The sequence below is a fragment of the Tachysurus fulvidraco genome, chromosome 22 (assembly GCF_022655615.1).
Source record: "Tachysurus fulvidraco isolate hzauxx_2018 chromosome 22, HZAU_PFXX_2.0, whole genome shotgun sequence".
Classification (NCBI taxonomy): Eukaryota; Metazoa; Chordata; class Actinopteri; order Siluriformes; family Bagridae; genus Tachysurus; species Tachysurus fulvidraco.
Genome location: NC_062539.1, coordinates 15,406,568 through 15,421,231, shown reverse-complemented (window position 1 = coordinate 15,421,231; position 14,664 = coordinate 15,406,568). Strand labels below are relative to the sequence as shown.

The following is a 14,664-nucleotide window of genomic DNA, read 5'->3' as shown; positions in this document are numbered from 1 at the left end:
TAAAATATACAGATTTTGTTATTTTTGTTGGCGTGTATTTTATCTGGTTCCTTATTCCGTCATGAAACCAGGGACATTTATTTTGTAATGTGAGCGGAAGTCTTCGCTTGTCAACAAGTTGTGTGTTGTGTGAAGACGTTACAGAGAGAATCTGCACGTTGATCAGCCCGCAGGTGAATAAATGTAGATGTGAGGGCTGATTCGCTTCTTACAGTCATGAACGGAAGCTGTAATGCTGTGCTGGATAAAGAGGAACATGTTTTAAATCTTGGAGAGAGCTTCGAGAAAAGAGCCAAATCCTCGTTCCACACCATCAGATGTGAGTGAAGTGCATTATTACTCCCAGCCTTATTACTCTGTGAGCCTATGAGCCAATACTTTACCATAACCACATATAAACACATAGCTAACGCATGGTTACGTCATCACGCACGCTTTCATTCATCAGTTACACCACGCGCACGTTGATTTAAATAATTGCTGACGTCAGAATGGCCATTTTTTATTATGAATGTAATCTGTACAGTCATGTTGTTCTTCCCCAAAGTCTTTCTACCCCATGTCTAAAACACCAGTGACTGAGATTGTTGATGAGGAGATAATATTTTATCTCTGGAAATATTTTTCATTATAATTTCAATTTAATTTCCTTCTTTCTTTCTGTCTGTCTGTTTGCCTGTCTCTGTCTGTCTGTCTCTCTGTCTGTTTGTCTGTCTCTCTCTCCCTGTGTCTGTCTGTTGGTCTGTCTGTTTGTCTTTGTCTTTGAATAATACAAAACACTGGAGATTCCAACAGACAGAGATAATGTAACCGGATATTGCGTCAAGAGGATTTTTTTATGCACTTATTAACTTAATGAACTGAATAAAAGGAGAGATTTTTTTGCATCTTTATTTTTCTTTACAATCACGTCTTTACTGTGGCAGATGATTTTAAGCCGGCTTCGATCGACACGTCGTGTGAAGGAGAGTTGCAGGTGGGAAAAGGAGACGAGGTCACCATCACGCTACCACACATACCAGTAAGCACGTCTCTCTTCTTTAATTAACAATACCTCAGTTGTTATATACTTGGGGTCCTATCTTGCTTAATGTCTTCACAAGGGTTCGACGCCTCCAATGACCGTCTTCAAAGGCAACAAGCGACCGTATCAGAAAGACTGCGTCCTGATCATCAACCACGACACGGGTGAGTTTGTGCTGGAGAAGCTGAGCAGCAGCATTCAGGTCAAGAAAACCAGGTGAGCGTTGCTGCTAAAATAGAAATGGTAGTGTTCGGCATGGTCAAGCAACATCTGTGATGTTGCTTGACCTTTGACCTTTGTGCTCAGAGCTGAGGGCAGCAGTAAGATTCAGGCTCGGATTGAGCAACAGTCAGTGAGAGCCAGTCAGCCTGTGTCTCAATTTCGAACGCCCACTAAACCCAGCAGCGGTGTGAAGACGTCCCCGAGTAAGGACAACCCGTCTCCTGAACCACAGCTAGACGACATCAAGAGAGGTGAGACAGCTGTTAGCTCTAACTGTCTCCCACTTACAGTCTCTACACATACTTCAAAAACACATGATCACCTCCACCAAAATCATATCTCTCTCTCTCTCTCTCTCTCTCTCTCTCTCTCTCTCTCTCTCTCTCTCTCTCAGAGCTGCGGGCAGAGGTGGAGATCATAGAGCAGATGAGCAGCAGTGGCAGCAGCAGCTCAGACTCGGGCAGTTGTTCAGGCAGCGGAGACGACAGTTCCAGCAGTGATGGAGAGCAGGAGAGCACAAACCTCCACCTGTCCCCCAGCCGAGAGCCTCTGAGCAATGGCACAGAAAAATCACAGGGTAACAACCAGCTGATAAACACGCTGAGTGAGTTTCTCTCTCTCTCTCTCTCTCTCTCTCACACACACACACACACACACACACACACACACACACACACACACACACACACTCACACACACACACACACACTTACATCATTTTCTAATTGATGTGGTAGCCTTTGTGGTAGCCACTGCTATGTAACACACACAAGGAAAATGGTGAGCAGAAATAATAAAGAAAAATCGTCGACAGCTCAAATACTTTTTACCCAAAAAGCTTTGTTGACTTTTTGAGTTTGTTATATTTGTGCGCTGAAATCGTGTTGGTGTTTGTTCTCTCCTCAGGAAACGATCTACAGCTGAGTGAATCAGGCAGCGACAGCGACGATGATTGACGTCTTTCCATCATCCCTCGCTCAACACTCTTTTCTTTGTCATGACACCCAGTTTTGTCCCAACCCCTTATATGCATATATATATTTTTATTAGATTATTTTTATTTTATTAACATATATTTTAAGGCTTGTTACAGGGAAAAAGCATCGTGTGGAAAAAAAAAGATGTTGGTATCATTGCTGTGTGTTTAAATAGTTTGGCTTGTTTTTGACCAAATTCGGGTTACACTCTTTATTTCATGCTAATATCATACTCTTTCAGTCCGTTCAGGATTTCTTGCAAAATACAATAAAAAACTACTAGAATTGTTGAAATCACAAACACATGGTTAACCTGTAACTTTAGTGACGTTCTACAAGAGCTGCACTCATGTTTGACGCACGTGAGTGAACCATGGTTCATGATGACGTCATATATGCGATTGTTCACTGCTTTTGTAACTCACGTTTATCAGATGGAAGATACTCTACAGATCCTCTGTGTGTGTATATTTTGCATTCATCAGTTTTCCACTGGACACAAACCGGGAGAATTAAAAATCCACTATGGATTGTGGGGTAGCGAGTTTACGTACGTTTCCGACAAGCGAATAATTGCACGGATGCGTGTCAGTAATCGCCGCTGTAAATAAACCAAAAAGGGAGAATCTATTTTCAGAAAAACATTGAAATCAGAATCTGTTTTTCGAATAAACGCGACACAATTTTTCAGGTTGAAACAGACGATATGAAGGTATAAATTCACAACGTGTGCAGTGGATTTTTTTAGTCTGGGTTCGCTTACATTTTGTGTAAATGCACCTCTTGCTAGTAAAGTTCATATTTTTTCTTTGTTTTATTCTCTACCACCACCGTGCTGTGAACCGAACTAAGATCTGCAGTGATTTGTCCTCGCTGTTCCTCTGCACTTATTAAGTTTATCTGAAGCTGCTTACGTCAAAAAAAAAAAAAAAGAATGTCACATGACATGACGATTGCTTCTTCTGTAAAAACAAAGAAGGAAATGTATAACTTGAACAGTGTAATGTAATGTAAAAAAAAAAAAAAAAGGATTTTAGCATTAATTTTAGCTTTGTGTATAGATTTTTGATCCATTTTCACCCAGTCCTAAGAGTCAAGGACAGTATTTTGACATATAAATGCCTTTTGCTCTTCATGTTTTACCTTCATTTGGAATGTTCTTTGTTATTGGAGCAATAAAGAGCTGTTTTCTGCAAGTCCCAGAGGTTATTATTGTCCATTATTGGAAAAGGTTGTGTTATTTATGTGTAATAATTTTGTACTGATGCAACACACACCTTAGATATTAAATCTGTCTTACTGAATAAAAACTTTGTATGCCCACATTTACAGGTTTATTATTAAACTGAAGCTTACATATTTAACACAGAGACACATCTTTATGCTGAATACTTGTATCTTGATATTTAATCTGACGTCTAAAAGCGAGGTAACAAAATGAAATAATTTCCATATACATAAAAAAATAATTTTGTAGATTTTTTTTCTTTTTTCATTATGTATATGTTTTCATTATTTCATTCAGTATATGCTTGTATTTTGAAATGAAAATAAACTATACAAAACCATGGTTTGACTTGATATATCGTTTCGGCTTCTATTACTTCAACATCTGGGTAGGAATTACAGCCAGGAAATATTCGTCCAGGAAATATTTATGTCGCATATATTATTGCGTACTGATTTTTTAAAAAATAAATATGATTATCATGAATGTATTTCTTTTTAAAAGCGCAACACGAACATGTTTTGCAGAATGAATGAACTTTTATTTTGACAGCCTTTAGCTTATTTAGCTGTGCCGTTGCCCTCTTCACTACGCTAACGTTAGTGACAGTGCCATGGCAACCACGACTAGAGCGCACGCGATGACATGCTCGCGCTTGTGAAACACCGGTAACGTTTCCAAGACTTTTTATCTGTGGGTCTCGGTAAAAGGTACAACATCACAGATTATTTAAATGTTAATGCTCGTTAATAAAAAAAAAACACTTAAAAAACATTGTTTGTACATTAGCAGCGCTTGAGTCGGGCTGAATAACAAATAGCTAACGAAGTGGACACGAAGTGCACTTGATAGAGCGCGAGGGGACTTGTTTAGGCCACTTATTAAGTGTGCTATTTAGGGAATATGGAGTCATTTGGGATTGGTCCCTACTTTCGCTTACACAGGCACCAAGCTAACTGTAACTAGCTTAACTAAGTACTTAAGATCATTAACGTTAGCTTTCCAGCAGGTCTTAGCACTTTGTATTAGCTTTCTGTGAGGAAGGTAAATAAAAATGAAAATAGGATTATAGAATAATTGTTGGTTGCTTTTCGCCAGTTTAGCTAATGCAGCTTTATGTTTAATGTAGCTTTGGGTTCCTAGCTCAGGGGTTAGCTCATTATAATATAGACATGTAGAGAAATCATTTGTATAGAATTAAAAGGATTTAAAAAATAGTTAAGAAATATTTAAACCATACTAGAGTAAGGTTTTTGAAGCAAAAGGCTATACTGTTTTATTATATCTATATTTTATATATGTGCATTATATTTTCTATTAAAATATGCAAATCAGACGGTCGAGATGTAGATGAAAGTTTGCATGTCATAAATATTCAAGAGGTTTTTGACAATGGATGCTATGGCTTCTGTCAGTCAATGCACTCTCTCTTTCTCTCTCTCTCTCTCTCTCTCTCTCTCTCTCTCTCTTTCTCTCTCTCTCTCTCTCTCTCTCTCTCTCTCTGTATCTCTGTATCTCTCTCTCTTTGTCTCTCTCTCACAAACTCTCTCTCTCTCTCTCTCTCTCTCTCTCTCTCTCTCTCTCTCTCTCTCTCCCTCTTTCTGTCTCTCTCTGTTTCTCTCTCTCTCTCTCTCTCTCTCTCTCTCTCTCTCACACACACACACACACACACACACACACACACACACACACACACACACTCACTGTCTCTCTCTCTCTCCCTCTTTCTGTCTCTCTCTCTCTCTCTCTCTCTCTCTTCCTCCCTTTCTTTCTGTCTCTCTCTGTATCTCTCTCTGTATCTCTCTCTCTCTCTCTCTCTCTCTCTCTCTCTCTCTCTCTCTCTCTCTCTCTCTCTCTCTCTCTCTCAGTCTCTGTCCTAGATTAGCTGTCACTTCCACCTGCTTGCTAGTAAGCCATTGGCTCCTAATGAAATCCTTGGCTATGTGATGTACTTACTATTGATCAGTGGATATGGAATTAAGTTCATGGTGGTTTGCGGCCTGACCTCGAGAAGTATGTTTCATTTTTGTACGTTTTACTAAATCCATGTAAATTTTTATTATAAGAAAATGTATGAGTTTTATCCACTTTACCCCTAATGTGGATGTGTCTTTCTCAGTACTGACAAAATGAAGCACACAAGAAATGCACAATGTATAATTTAGCCTGTAATACTGAACAGTTCACTCCAACAATCCAGTGAAATAACCGTCTTTTATTCCCCATTTCCTCAGAGCACTGAGATGTCCCTGTTTAAGGCACGGGAGTGGTGGTCGGCCGTGCTGGGTGAGGGGGAGGAGTTTGACCAGGGCTGTCTTTGTGTCGGAGATGTGGACAACAGTGGAAGTGGCTACGGTGAGCGAGCCAGACACTGTACATGTCCAAACCATCTCAATCTATTCTCTCTGACTTTGTCCCCAAAACAGCCAACCTGAGCCGTCCCCCTGATGTCCTCGTTCCTAATCCTGTCCATCCTCGTTACTCCTAAAGAGAACCTCAACACCCTCATCTCTGCTATCTCCATCTCTGCCTCATGTCTTTTCCTCACCGCTACAGTCTCTAACCCATACAGCAGAGATGCTCTCACTACTCTCTTATACACCTTTACTTTGATTCTTGCTGACACACTTCTGTCACTCAACACTCCAGACACTTTTCTCCACCCACTCCAACCTGCCTGCAATCGCCTCTTCACCTCTTTCCCACACTCCCCATCACACTGGAGGGTTGAACCTATTAAGACATTAATAACATTGTAATGAGCAGTGCACAAGAGTGTAATAGATAGATAGATGTGTGTGTACATAAAGCTCTACTCTGTGTTTCTCTATCCTTTACAGATAAAGTGGTGGTGGGCAGCTACATGGGACTGTTACGGATTTTTGCCCCCCATGCGACCAGGCCGGCTGAGAAAAGTGGATTAGAAGCTCAGCTGCTGGAGGTCCAACTGCGAGACCCAATCATCCAGGTGGAAGTTGGCAAGTTTGTCTCGTAAGTCGTCACTGATTCAGCATGATCCAAGGCAACATAGAGACAAGTGGAACAAATGTCCAAGTAACTTCAGTGCGATTCCATCGTTCATCAAGCATTTAATAAGCTCATTTAATTTAGCCCACAGTTACCTGCTTCAGGTGTTTGTGGGATACAACAGTGATCACCACAGTGGGGCTATCTTACTGTCTCAGCATCTGATCACCACAGTGGGGCTCAGAAGCTGTATGCTATCTTATTGTCTCAGCATCTTAAGACGTTTCTGTCCAATATCAGTACAGACTGAGAAGATTTTCATTCATAAACAGAAACACTCTCATTTTGCCTGCATGTTCTTGGTTAAGTTTCTTGTCACTTTAATCTTTAAGCTCTTCCGTGCTTCTCTCAGAAGAACGGCTGCTTATTTTTGTGCACGCTATCAAAACCATTTATCTGATTTAATCTCTTTTCGTTTTTTTCCCCAGCCTACATGCGGTCAGGTTCAGTGAAAGCATTTGTATATTATTTTGGCACCAAGTTACACGCTGTGGTTTGGGGCCACATTTATACAAGTCCCTTTCTGTTTTTTTTTTTCTGTTCTCCAAACAACGTCTCGGGGTTGAAAGACACGATAAGTTCGCAGGCGAGACCGCAAATCGTTTTCAGTCTCAGCTCTCTCACATCGGGAACGTTTCTCAGAGATTTTGGATTCGTAATTCTCTGATTTCAACTTTTATACGTGATGTCAGGAGAAATTTGGATCAAATGTGATTTCTGTGTCTCCAGGTGCTCAGAGCTGCTTCACTTGGCAGTGCTGCATCCCAGAAAACTGTCCATTTACGCCGTGTCAGGTCAGTGTCCTGTTCTGTGAAGAGGTAGAGTTTTGTTTTTTTTAAGATTCGAGTCTAAATCTTTCCAGTCGGGTTCAAGCTACAGTGATGAAAACGACCCTGTGGATATAATCAAGCATGAACAACACCTCAGCTTATTGGAGTGTCTGTGAAATAAACAGAATCATTTTGATCTTTTTAATAACAGAAGTATTAAAACACTAGCGTGTGCCTGTTAAAATAACCAAAAACATGGTGGTATCATACTGTTTTATTACGTTTACATTACAGTCGTGTTCCAACGATATTCCAACATATTTATTAATTGAAAATCGCCAAATCCTACACTTTATCCATTTATTGTTACCTTTAAAGTCCATGAGACAAGTTAGTTCCATGCTGTAATTTATTCTCTTTTCTCTCTCTGTCTCGCTTTTGACATTAATGATGTAAATAAAAAATTAGAAAATGTTATATAGAAACTGCAACGAATGTTAATGACTGTTAAAGCCCTTGACAATGGAGACTCCTTCCATATTAGGTCAATTAAATGACTCCTTATATATAAAAAAAATCACCATATCAATTATGTAGTGATCTTACAAGAAGTCCCTGTGAAGGGGTTGCTATAGAAACGAGCGGGCGAACATAAGCCTGTGGCAGCAGTGTCAGCTGTGGTGTTGAAAATGACTCAACCTTCTGACCAATCAGAATAATTTCCATTTTGTTCTGTAGCTTACTTAAAAGGCCTCCTGTAAAACAGCTTAATGTTTTTTTTTTTGGTTTGTTTTGTTTTATTCTTGAGGCATTAATATTGTGTTCTTCCACTCTGGTATTTTCAGGTACTGCTGGAAATGTGGAACACGGGGATCAGTACCAGCTCCGACTGGTTTACGAGCACAACCTGCAGAGGACGGCTTGTAACATGACCTACGGCCCGTTCGGAGGGGTCACCGGTGAGATTTAGCCAGCGTTTGGTTCGGTTGCATGTTCGCCTCTCCTTACACTCTCCCTTATTTAGTTGTTCACTACTCACTATAAAGTCTGTTTTATGAAGTGCACTATGTAGGAGGCATAAATATCAGCGACACACTTATCCCTGAGTGAGTGCCCTAGAAACACCGGATACATACCAACATAAAACCACCACAAATTTAACAATATTAAATATATAACATATATTTTTTATTCCATTATTAATACTTAAAGTATTAAAAGCTGTTTTCTTTATTAAATAGACTCACAAATTCATAATCATAAAGCGATGCCAAGCAGGCTTCGACGATTGCATCTGCAGTTTGTATTAAATGTGATTTTCATATAAAATGTCAGAAAAAAAAGGTTTTTTTTTTCAATATTAGTTATGCATCTGCGCCTGGATAAAAGCACGCAGTTCTTATTACGCTAAATTCAATATGCCACAAATCACTGCGGGATTAAAACTTTTTTCCTTGCTGTAATAGAAACTTCACTTCACATTACATCACACCACTCTGCAGGTGTTTTTATGTGTTCTTCCTTAAAGTTTACCTATAGGGCCACATCAGAAAGGCTTTTTCTAAAGTAACCAGCAAAGGCACAGAGGTACAGGAGTGATTGTATTTGTGCAGAAGGGCTTATTTACTGCCGACTCGTTCAATGTCCTCATACTGGATTAAGGACAGGTTATAATAACTCTCCTATAAATAGATCATTGTCCATCTCAGCGCTTAAAAGGCTTACAATAGTTCTTTCTGTATGCAATACCGGGATTAACCACACGATGGCAGCACAGTCCGCCTTTTTAACTCGTGTGTTTTGTTTTGCTGCACCTTAATAAAAGTTAGAATTGGGGGAGTTTATTTTTGAGAAAATGTGGAATTGTGGTACTGTAAATGTGGTTTTGTGTGTAATATAAAATTGCTGAAGTAAGCACTTTGCTGAATTACAGTTTAGAACCTCCTGTGGAAAACATAATGGCCTAATTAATCATACATATGGTGATATTAATGATGGGGTGCACCAGAAGGCAGGAAGGAGACACTGTACCATGTGTGCATGGTGGCCTGGTGCTGACCTAAACCCTGTCTGGTCCATTAATTACACTACTAGCCCTCATTACTCTGCACTGAACCTTCCAAAAATCATTAACACACACACACCTACTCACATTCACACAGGCGCTCTTACACACGTGCTCTCATTAGGTTTCCATATGCACAGGAGTTGGACCATCTTTGTTGGTGGTTCCCGTTGACCCCAAGTTGACGCGCGTGCAATTCTTTTTTTAAAGGCACAGTGAGACCTAATTAGTAGCGTCTGTATTTTTTTTACAGGCTTAATTTTCTGTGTCATAAAGCGTGGCTCTGTGCTTAAGCCATGCAAACAAACTCTGAGCATGAGCACAAGGAACTCATCAGAAATGCTTAGGGTAGGAACCAAGTCAATCCAAACACTTCTCTAATGACACTCTTCATCCTCATCATACCGCAGCTTTAATTTTGCTGCTCATTTTTACAAATGAGGTTTGTCAGAGTAGTTGTGGTTATGTCGCTGTCACGTCTTTCTGATTTTTCCCCCTTTTTATTTATTTTTTTATTTTTATTTGCACAGGACATCATTTCATTTGCATCCAGTCCATGGACGGCATGCTGATGTTCTTCGAGCAGGAGAGCTACGCGTTTGGACGCTTCCTTCCAGGGTTTTTACTCCCAGGTCCGTTGTGTTACTGCGCCCGAGTTGACGCCTTCATCACCGTCTCCTCCTCTCGCCAGGTGGAGTGCTACAGGTCAGATGATGATGCCATAATGACGATTTACATATTCATACCCTCTTCTAGACACAATCCAAACACGCACACAAAAAATACTAATTCTGATGAAAATCTTTTTTTTTTTCTCTCAGTGGTGTAAAAGTAAGTACCCCAGGACAAGAAAATCACATGTTCATCTTCATAGTTGTAAAATGGACATTGTTTCTTCTATGTTCAACAACCAGAGAAAGAAAACCTGACTCATGAAGTCCCCACATGAATAAGCATATTGAGAGAAAATAAAAAACCTGAGCCAGAAATACACCAGAATTTATATTAGTACACCACCAAAGCTACCTTTTTTAGCCTTGTCAATTAAATTTCTAGGAAACTAAAACACCTGATCATCACACATCCTTTTATTGGCCTGGAGAGGTAGATATCAGGTTTGGCTTAATATATGTATTTTTAAATATATGTAGTTTTTAATGCCCTCTGCTGGTTGTGAGGTGCATTGCAATTTCAAAGCAAGGGAAGGGAAATTATATACTACAGTAACTTTAGGGCCACTATAAAAGAACAAAACAAATTGAAACAAGATTTCAAAATAGTCATAATATTTAAAAATCAATTATTAGTAGTAGTAGTATTATAGCAATTAAAAAATCTCAGTATCAATATTTTAATGCAAAAACATTGCTCTGATGTATTATACTGTCATTGTGTTATTACTTTATTCTTAAAATATTGCGACTTTATTCTTAAAATATTCTGGGGGTTTTTTTCGCTCTGAATATTATGCCTGTATTCTACAACTTTCTAATTTACACTTGCACACTTAATTCACTTGTGTATATATATTTTTTGCACGAACGGTTGTGACGCCAGAGAACTTGGCCACGGTTCAAAAGGTCAAGGGTTCAATTGTAGCTGATTTCTTCCAGTACCATTAGCAAGGCACTTTACCCCAAAGTTGCCCCGGGGGATCTGTCCCTGCAAATAGCAATAAGGCACTCAGGGCAAAAAATGTCACTTAAACGAACTACCGCCTTTGCTTTGAATGTAGTCCAAGGTCTTGTTGCACTGTTCTGCAGTTTTCTTTGGCTTGTTTGACAGAAAGGGGCGGTGGGTAAAAGCACATGTATGGGCCAGCTAAAATTTGCCTTCACCTTCATATGCAAACTTATATATGAGCAGAGAAAGCCATTCTTATTCCTATTCTCACTTGTCATCCTGCTGACCACATCCTCCGTCTCCGGCATGTGGAGAAATAGGGACAGGGGGAATTGTGGGTAGAAATAGTAAAAAATAGTAGCCGTCGGACGGCGCAGCTGGTCGAGTAGGCGTTGTGCGGCTCTGGTGCTGTTTCCACAGCTGAGTCCAGTTAGCGGCAAGCCGAGGACCGTTTCTCACGTCCTAATGAAATTTCCACTTGCAGATTGCCACCATTAAGTATTCCATATAGTTTAAGTATTTGAAGGTTTAAGAATGCAGGAAATGCATTCAGACATATTCAACAGAAACGATAGCATAGTATTTATCCTAGAATCCATCAGACTGTATATAACCGCACATAATTAAGGGGAGCAGTTTTTTTTGAGGTCTGAGGTTGCGGCGAAGGTGGAGATTTGCCTAAAATGCTGAATCGTGGAATGAAAAACTCGGGTGATTGGTTTTAAAAAAAAAAAAAAAAAAAAAAAGGTCTTGATGGAGGTAGCAGTAAAGGCAGTGCCCTCCACCGGACTCTCTCTGTGTGACAGTGTGAATTTCAGGCCGCCCAGGTTTTCGTTTATTCAGCCGGTTCAGTCGTTTTCCTGCGTGCCGGGAGGATTCCGAGGAAGGCGTCTGATATATGTGCCTTTCTCGCCAGGTCTAAGGGGATCTTCTTTCATATAAATGACTTTTGTTGTTTCCTCTGGCAAGACTTCTTGTGTGTTGGAAGACGATTGAATACAAGACAGACACTCACACACACACTCGCACTCACACACACTATCTTTCAGCATTCAGGCTAAGACCAATCCAACCTGGCAACACCTAAGACGGAATCTCTCAGCGTGTGTGTGTTTGTGTGTGTGTGTGTGTGTGTGTGTGTGTGTGTGTGTGTGACATATTAGCATTTTACATCAGGGAGTTATCACTTTCTCTATAGTCGCTCTAGTATTATTGGTACTCTTAGAAAATCGTTTTAAAATAAACGCATTAAAGAAACATTAAATTACACTTATTACATTTTTTCCCCACTCTTTTATCAACACAAGATACCACATCCCTTATCATTCTGATAAAATCGTAGACATATATGTTAAATAATGTGTGTGAGCCCAAAACCCTTACAGTTTAATAACTAACTCGTTGATGCTAACCATAACTCCACGCCATACGTGTGCTTCACATATCCCTCACACGTGCACATTCTCACACGTGGTCAAGCTGCAACAAACTCTGATGCACACGTGTGCATAGGTGGGCATCCCCTGAGTGAGCCGTGTGTGTGTGTGTGTGTGTGTGTGTGTGTGTGTGTGTATACTCACACTTCATGTGCATGAGGCAGAATAATCAACGCCGTCGCTGTTTCTTATCCTTGGCTGTTGTAGAACAGACGCTTTTTCACGCTCGCGGTGAAGCATTCTCGAACCTTGGCTGAAGCAGTTTCCTCTATACGTAAGCTAAAGCACCTAAGCAGTTCTTTAAGCGGGAAGTTCTTTGAAAAAAAAAATGTAATAGTGACTATTTCAGTTCCCATAGTCCTTGAACGAGGATGTGAGTTTTCATGATTTCATGTCTGTCATTGTATTCATAGTAAATATGCTGTACTGGATTATGTTGTGTGGGTTTATCGATGCCACAATACTGTTTCGCTCTGTTCTGGATGAAGGTACGAGACGCTAGCGGTGGCTACGGACGCAGACACCAGACAGAACTCGGAACAGCAAAGCAAGAGCACCGGGAAGAGACTTACGGTTAGTCTGTTTATGCAATTAGACGAAAGAGCGGTGGTGAAGGAGCAGTTGTTTATAGCCGTTGTTATGGATAACGTGTTTGAGGTTAATCGCATCTATAAACACATAAAAGTATGAGAAGTAGTTCATCGGAAAACGTTGGGAAATTAAAATAACGAAAATGAAACAGTCAGTGTCTACAATAAAACGTCTTTAATAGAATAGAACTAAATATTGTGCATAATGTCAGTTCACGTGTGAGCCATTTTGTAACCCATCTGTTTGTGTGTGCGCGTGTGCGTGTGTGTTTGTTTCAGGCCGAATGGACGCTTGTGTTAGGAGAGCAGGCGCTGGATATCTACGTCCCTGCCGTCTCTCCTTCGGCCTCCTCCATCTTCGTACTCGGGGAAAGGAACCTGTTCTGTCTCCGGGACAACGGGCAAATCCGCTTCATGAAGAAACTCGAGTACAACCCCAGCTGTTTCCTTCCCTATGCATCAGGTAACAGGATGATTCAGTCCATCTGCGCCAGCTTTCCCCCCCTTTAACGTCAATCCTGATCACTTTTGCCTCTCCGTTCAAAATCAGACAGAAAATGTTTCCCAGCGCCTGCCAAAGACTGAATGTTCTGGAAAACAAATCTGGCTATTTTAAAAATATACTTTTGTCACACCGTAGACTTTGGCCGTGTTTCATGGCAAGCCGCTGCTACATTCGCTACTCACTGAGCCAGTTATTCTTAACTGTTCCTCAGGAGCAAATTCACCGCACTCAGTACTTATTGCTTATGACAGAACGGCCAGCAAAGTCCCCATGTAAAGCTGTGAGCTTCCTAATGGGACAGGATGCATTTATTTATGCAACGTCTCGGGTTTATCAGATAAAATATGCAAATTCCTGCGTGTCGGGCTCGGGACCGAGACGGCGCAGAAGACAGACCTGTTCTGTGTCCCTGTGTCGGGCTCCGAATGTGTAAACATCAGAAGAGAGACTCCAATTTCATCCATCGTCTCATTTTTAACACTTTTAGACAGCCAAGTGGGGTAAAATCCCCAAACACGGATACACAGATAGGTTTATTCTACACAAGAGCTCACACTGGGATTAGTCTGTATAACAAACTTGGAAAGTGTTATCTGTCCTCACATTCATGAGCTCACAGGTACTTATGATTGGCTAGTGCCCCTGTGATTGACAGCAAAGAGAGAGCATGTCATCACTCCTACCTCAGAGCGCAAGGGCAATTTTGCTGCACGGTCAATTAAAACTCTGGCAACGATTACACTACAGAGGTGTTTACGAAACACAAACATGTCCAAACAATTACAGCGAAGCGGCTTTCCAGAAATTCCAGCTGTAGATTTCGTTCCTTTTAGTACCGAACAAGCCAGAGGTGACCGCGGTGAGGAAAAACTCCCAGAGGAACGAGGAACAAGACTCAAAAGGGTGAAGTAGAGAAGAAGGTCTCGAGTACAAATCCGTTCTCATTAAAGAAGGGCTCGGATTGTAAGTAGCAGCATGCAGAGGGAGAGTGGGCTGTAACTCAGCTCTGGCAGCTCTGACAGGATGAATGGATGAATGAACCTGGTGTGGAAAATCATTTCCTGCCTTTGTAATACAGCCCGGTTGTTTTATATAAAAGTTCCAAGCCGTCTGAATTGTCATCATTGTTTTGGCTGGAGCACTAGTGCTTTCGAAAATTGAACAGGCTTCCCCTTGGCTACGATTTAAAAAAAAATC

At 40.7% G+C, this 14,664-nt stretch overlaps 2 protein-coding genes across 9 annotated transcripts in view; both read left to right on the top strand.

The window, feature by feature from the left end:
* Positions 1–81: 81 nt before the first annotated feature.
* Positions 82–3,422, top strand: eaf1 (ELL associated factor 1). The gene is made up of 6 exons (XM_027142893.2): positions 82–319; positions 927–1,021; positions 1,104–1,240; positions 1,331–1,497; positions 1,641–1,850; positions 2,153–3,422. Exons 1-6 carry the CDS (start codon positions 217–219, stop codon positions 2,200–2,202), a joined length of 762 nt encoding a protein of 253 aa, XP_026998694.1. The 5' UTR covers positions 82–216; the 3' UTR covers positions 2,203–3,422.
* Positions 3,423–4,004: 582 nt separating this feature from the next.
* bbs9 (Bardet-Biedl syndrome 9) overlaps positions 4,005–14,664 on the top strand; it is a 112,114-nt gene continuing 101,454 nt past the window's right edge. For 4 of the 8 annotated variants that reach the window (XM_047806181.1, XM_047806180.1, XM_027142656.2 and 1 more), the window contains exons 1-9: positions 4,039–4,161; positions 5,320–5,464; positions 5,686–5,806; positions 6,292–6,442; positions 7,208–7,272; positions 8,094–8,207; positions 9,844–10,018; positions 12,861–12,945; positions 13,242–13,425. In XM_047806181.1, coding sequence (XP_047662137.1) covers positions 5,695–5,806; positions 6,292–6,442; positions 7,208–7,272; positions 8,094–8,207; positions 9,844–10,018; positions 12,861–12,945; positions 13,242–13,425 — 886 coding nt within the window. In that variant the 5' untranslated portion in view covers positions 4,039–4,161; positions 5,320–5,464; positions 5,686–5,694. Of the gene's footprint in view, positions 4,162–4,373; positions 4,496–5,319; positions 5,465–5,685; positions 5,807–6,291; positions 6,443–7,207; positions 7,273–8,093; positions 8,208–9,843; positions 10,019–12,860; positions 12,946–13,241; positions 13,426–14,664 lie in introns of those variants that run through there. The other 4 variants (XM_027142655.2, XM_027142657.2, XM_027142658.2 and 1 more) reach the window with 4 other exon arrangements.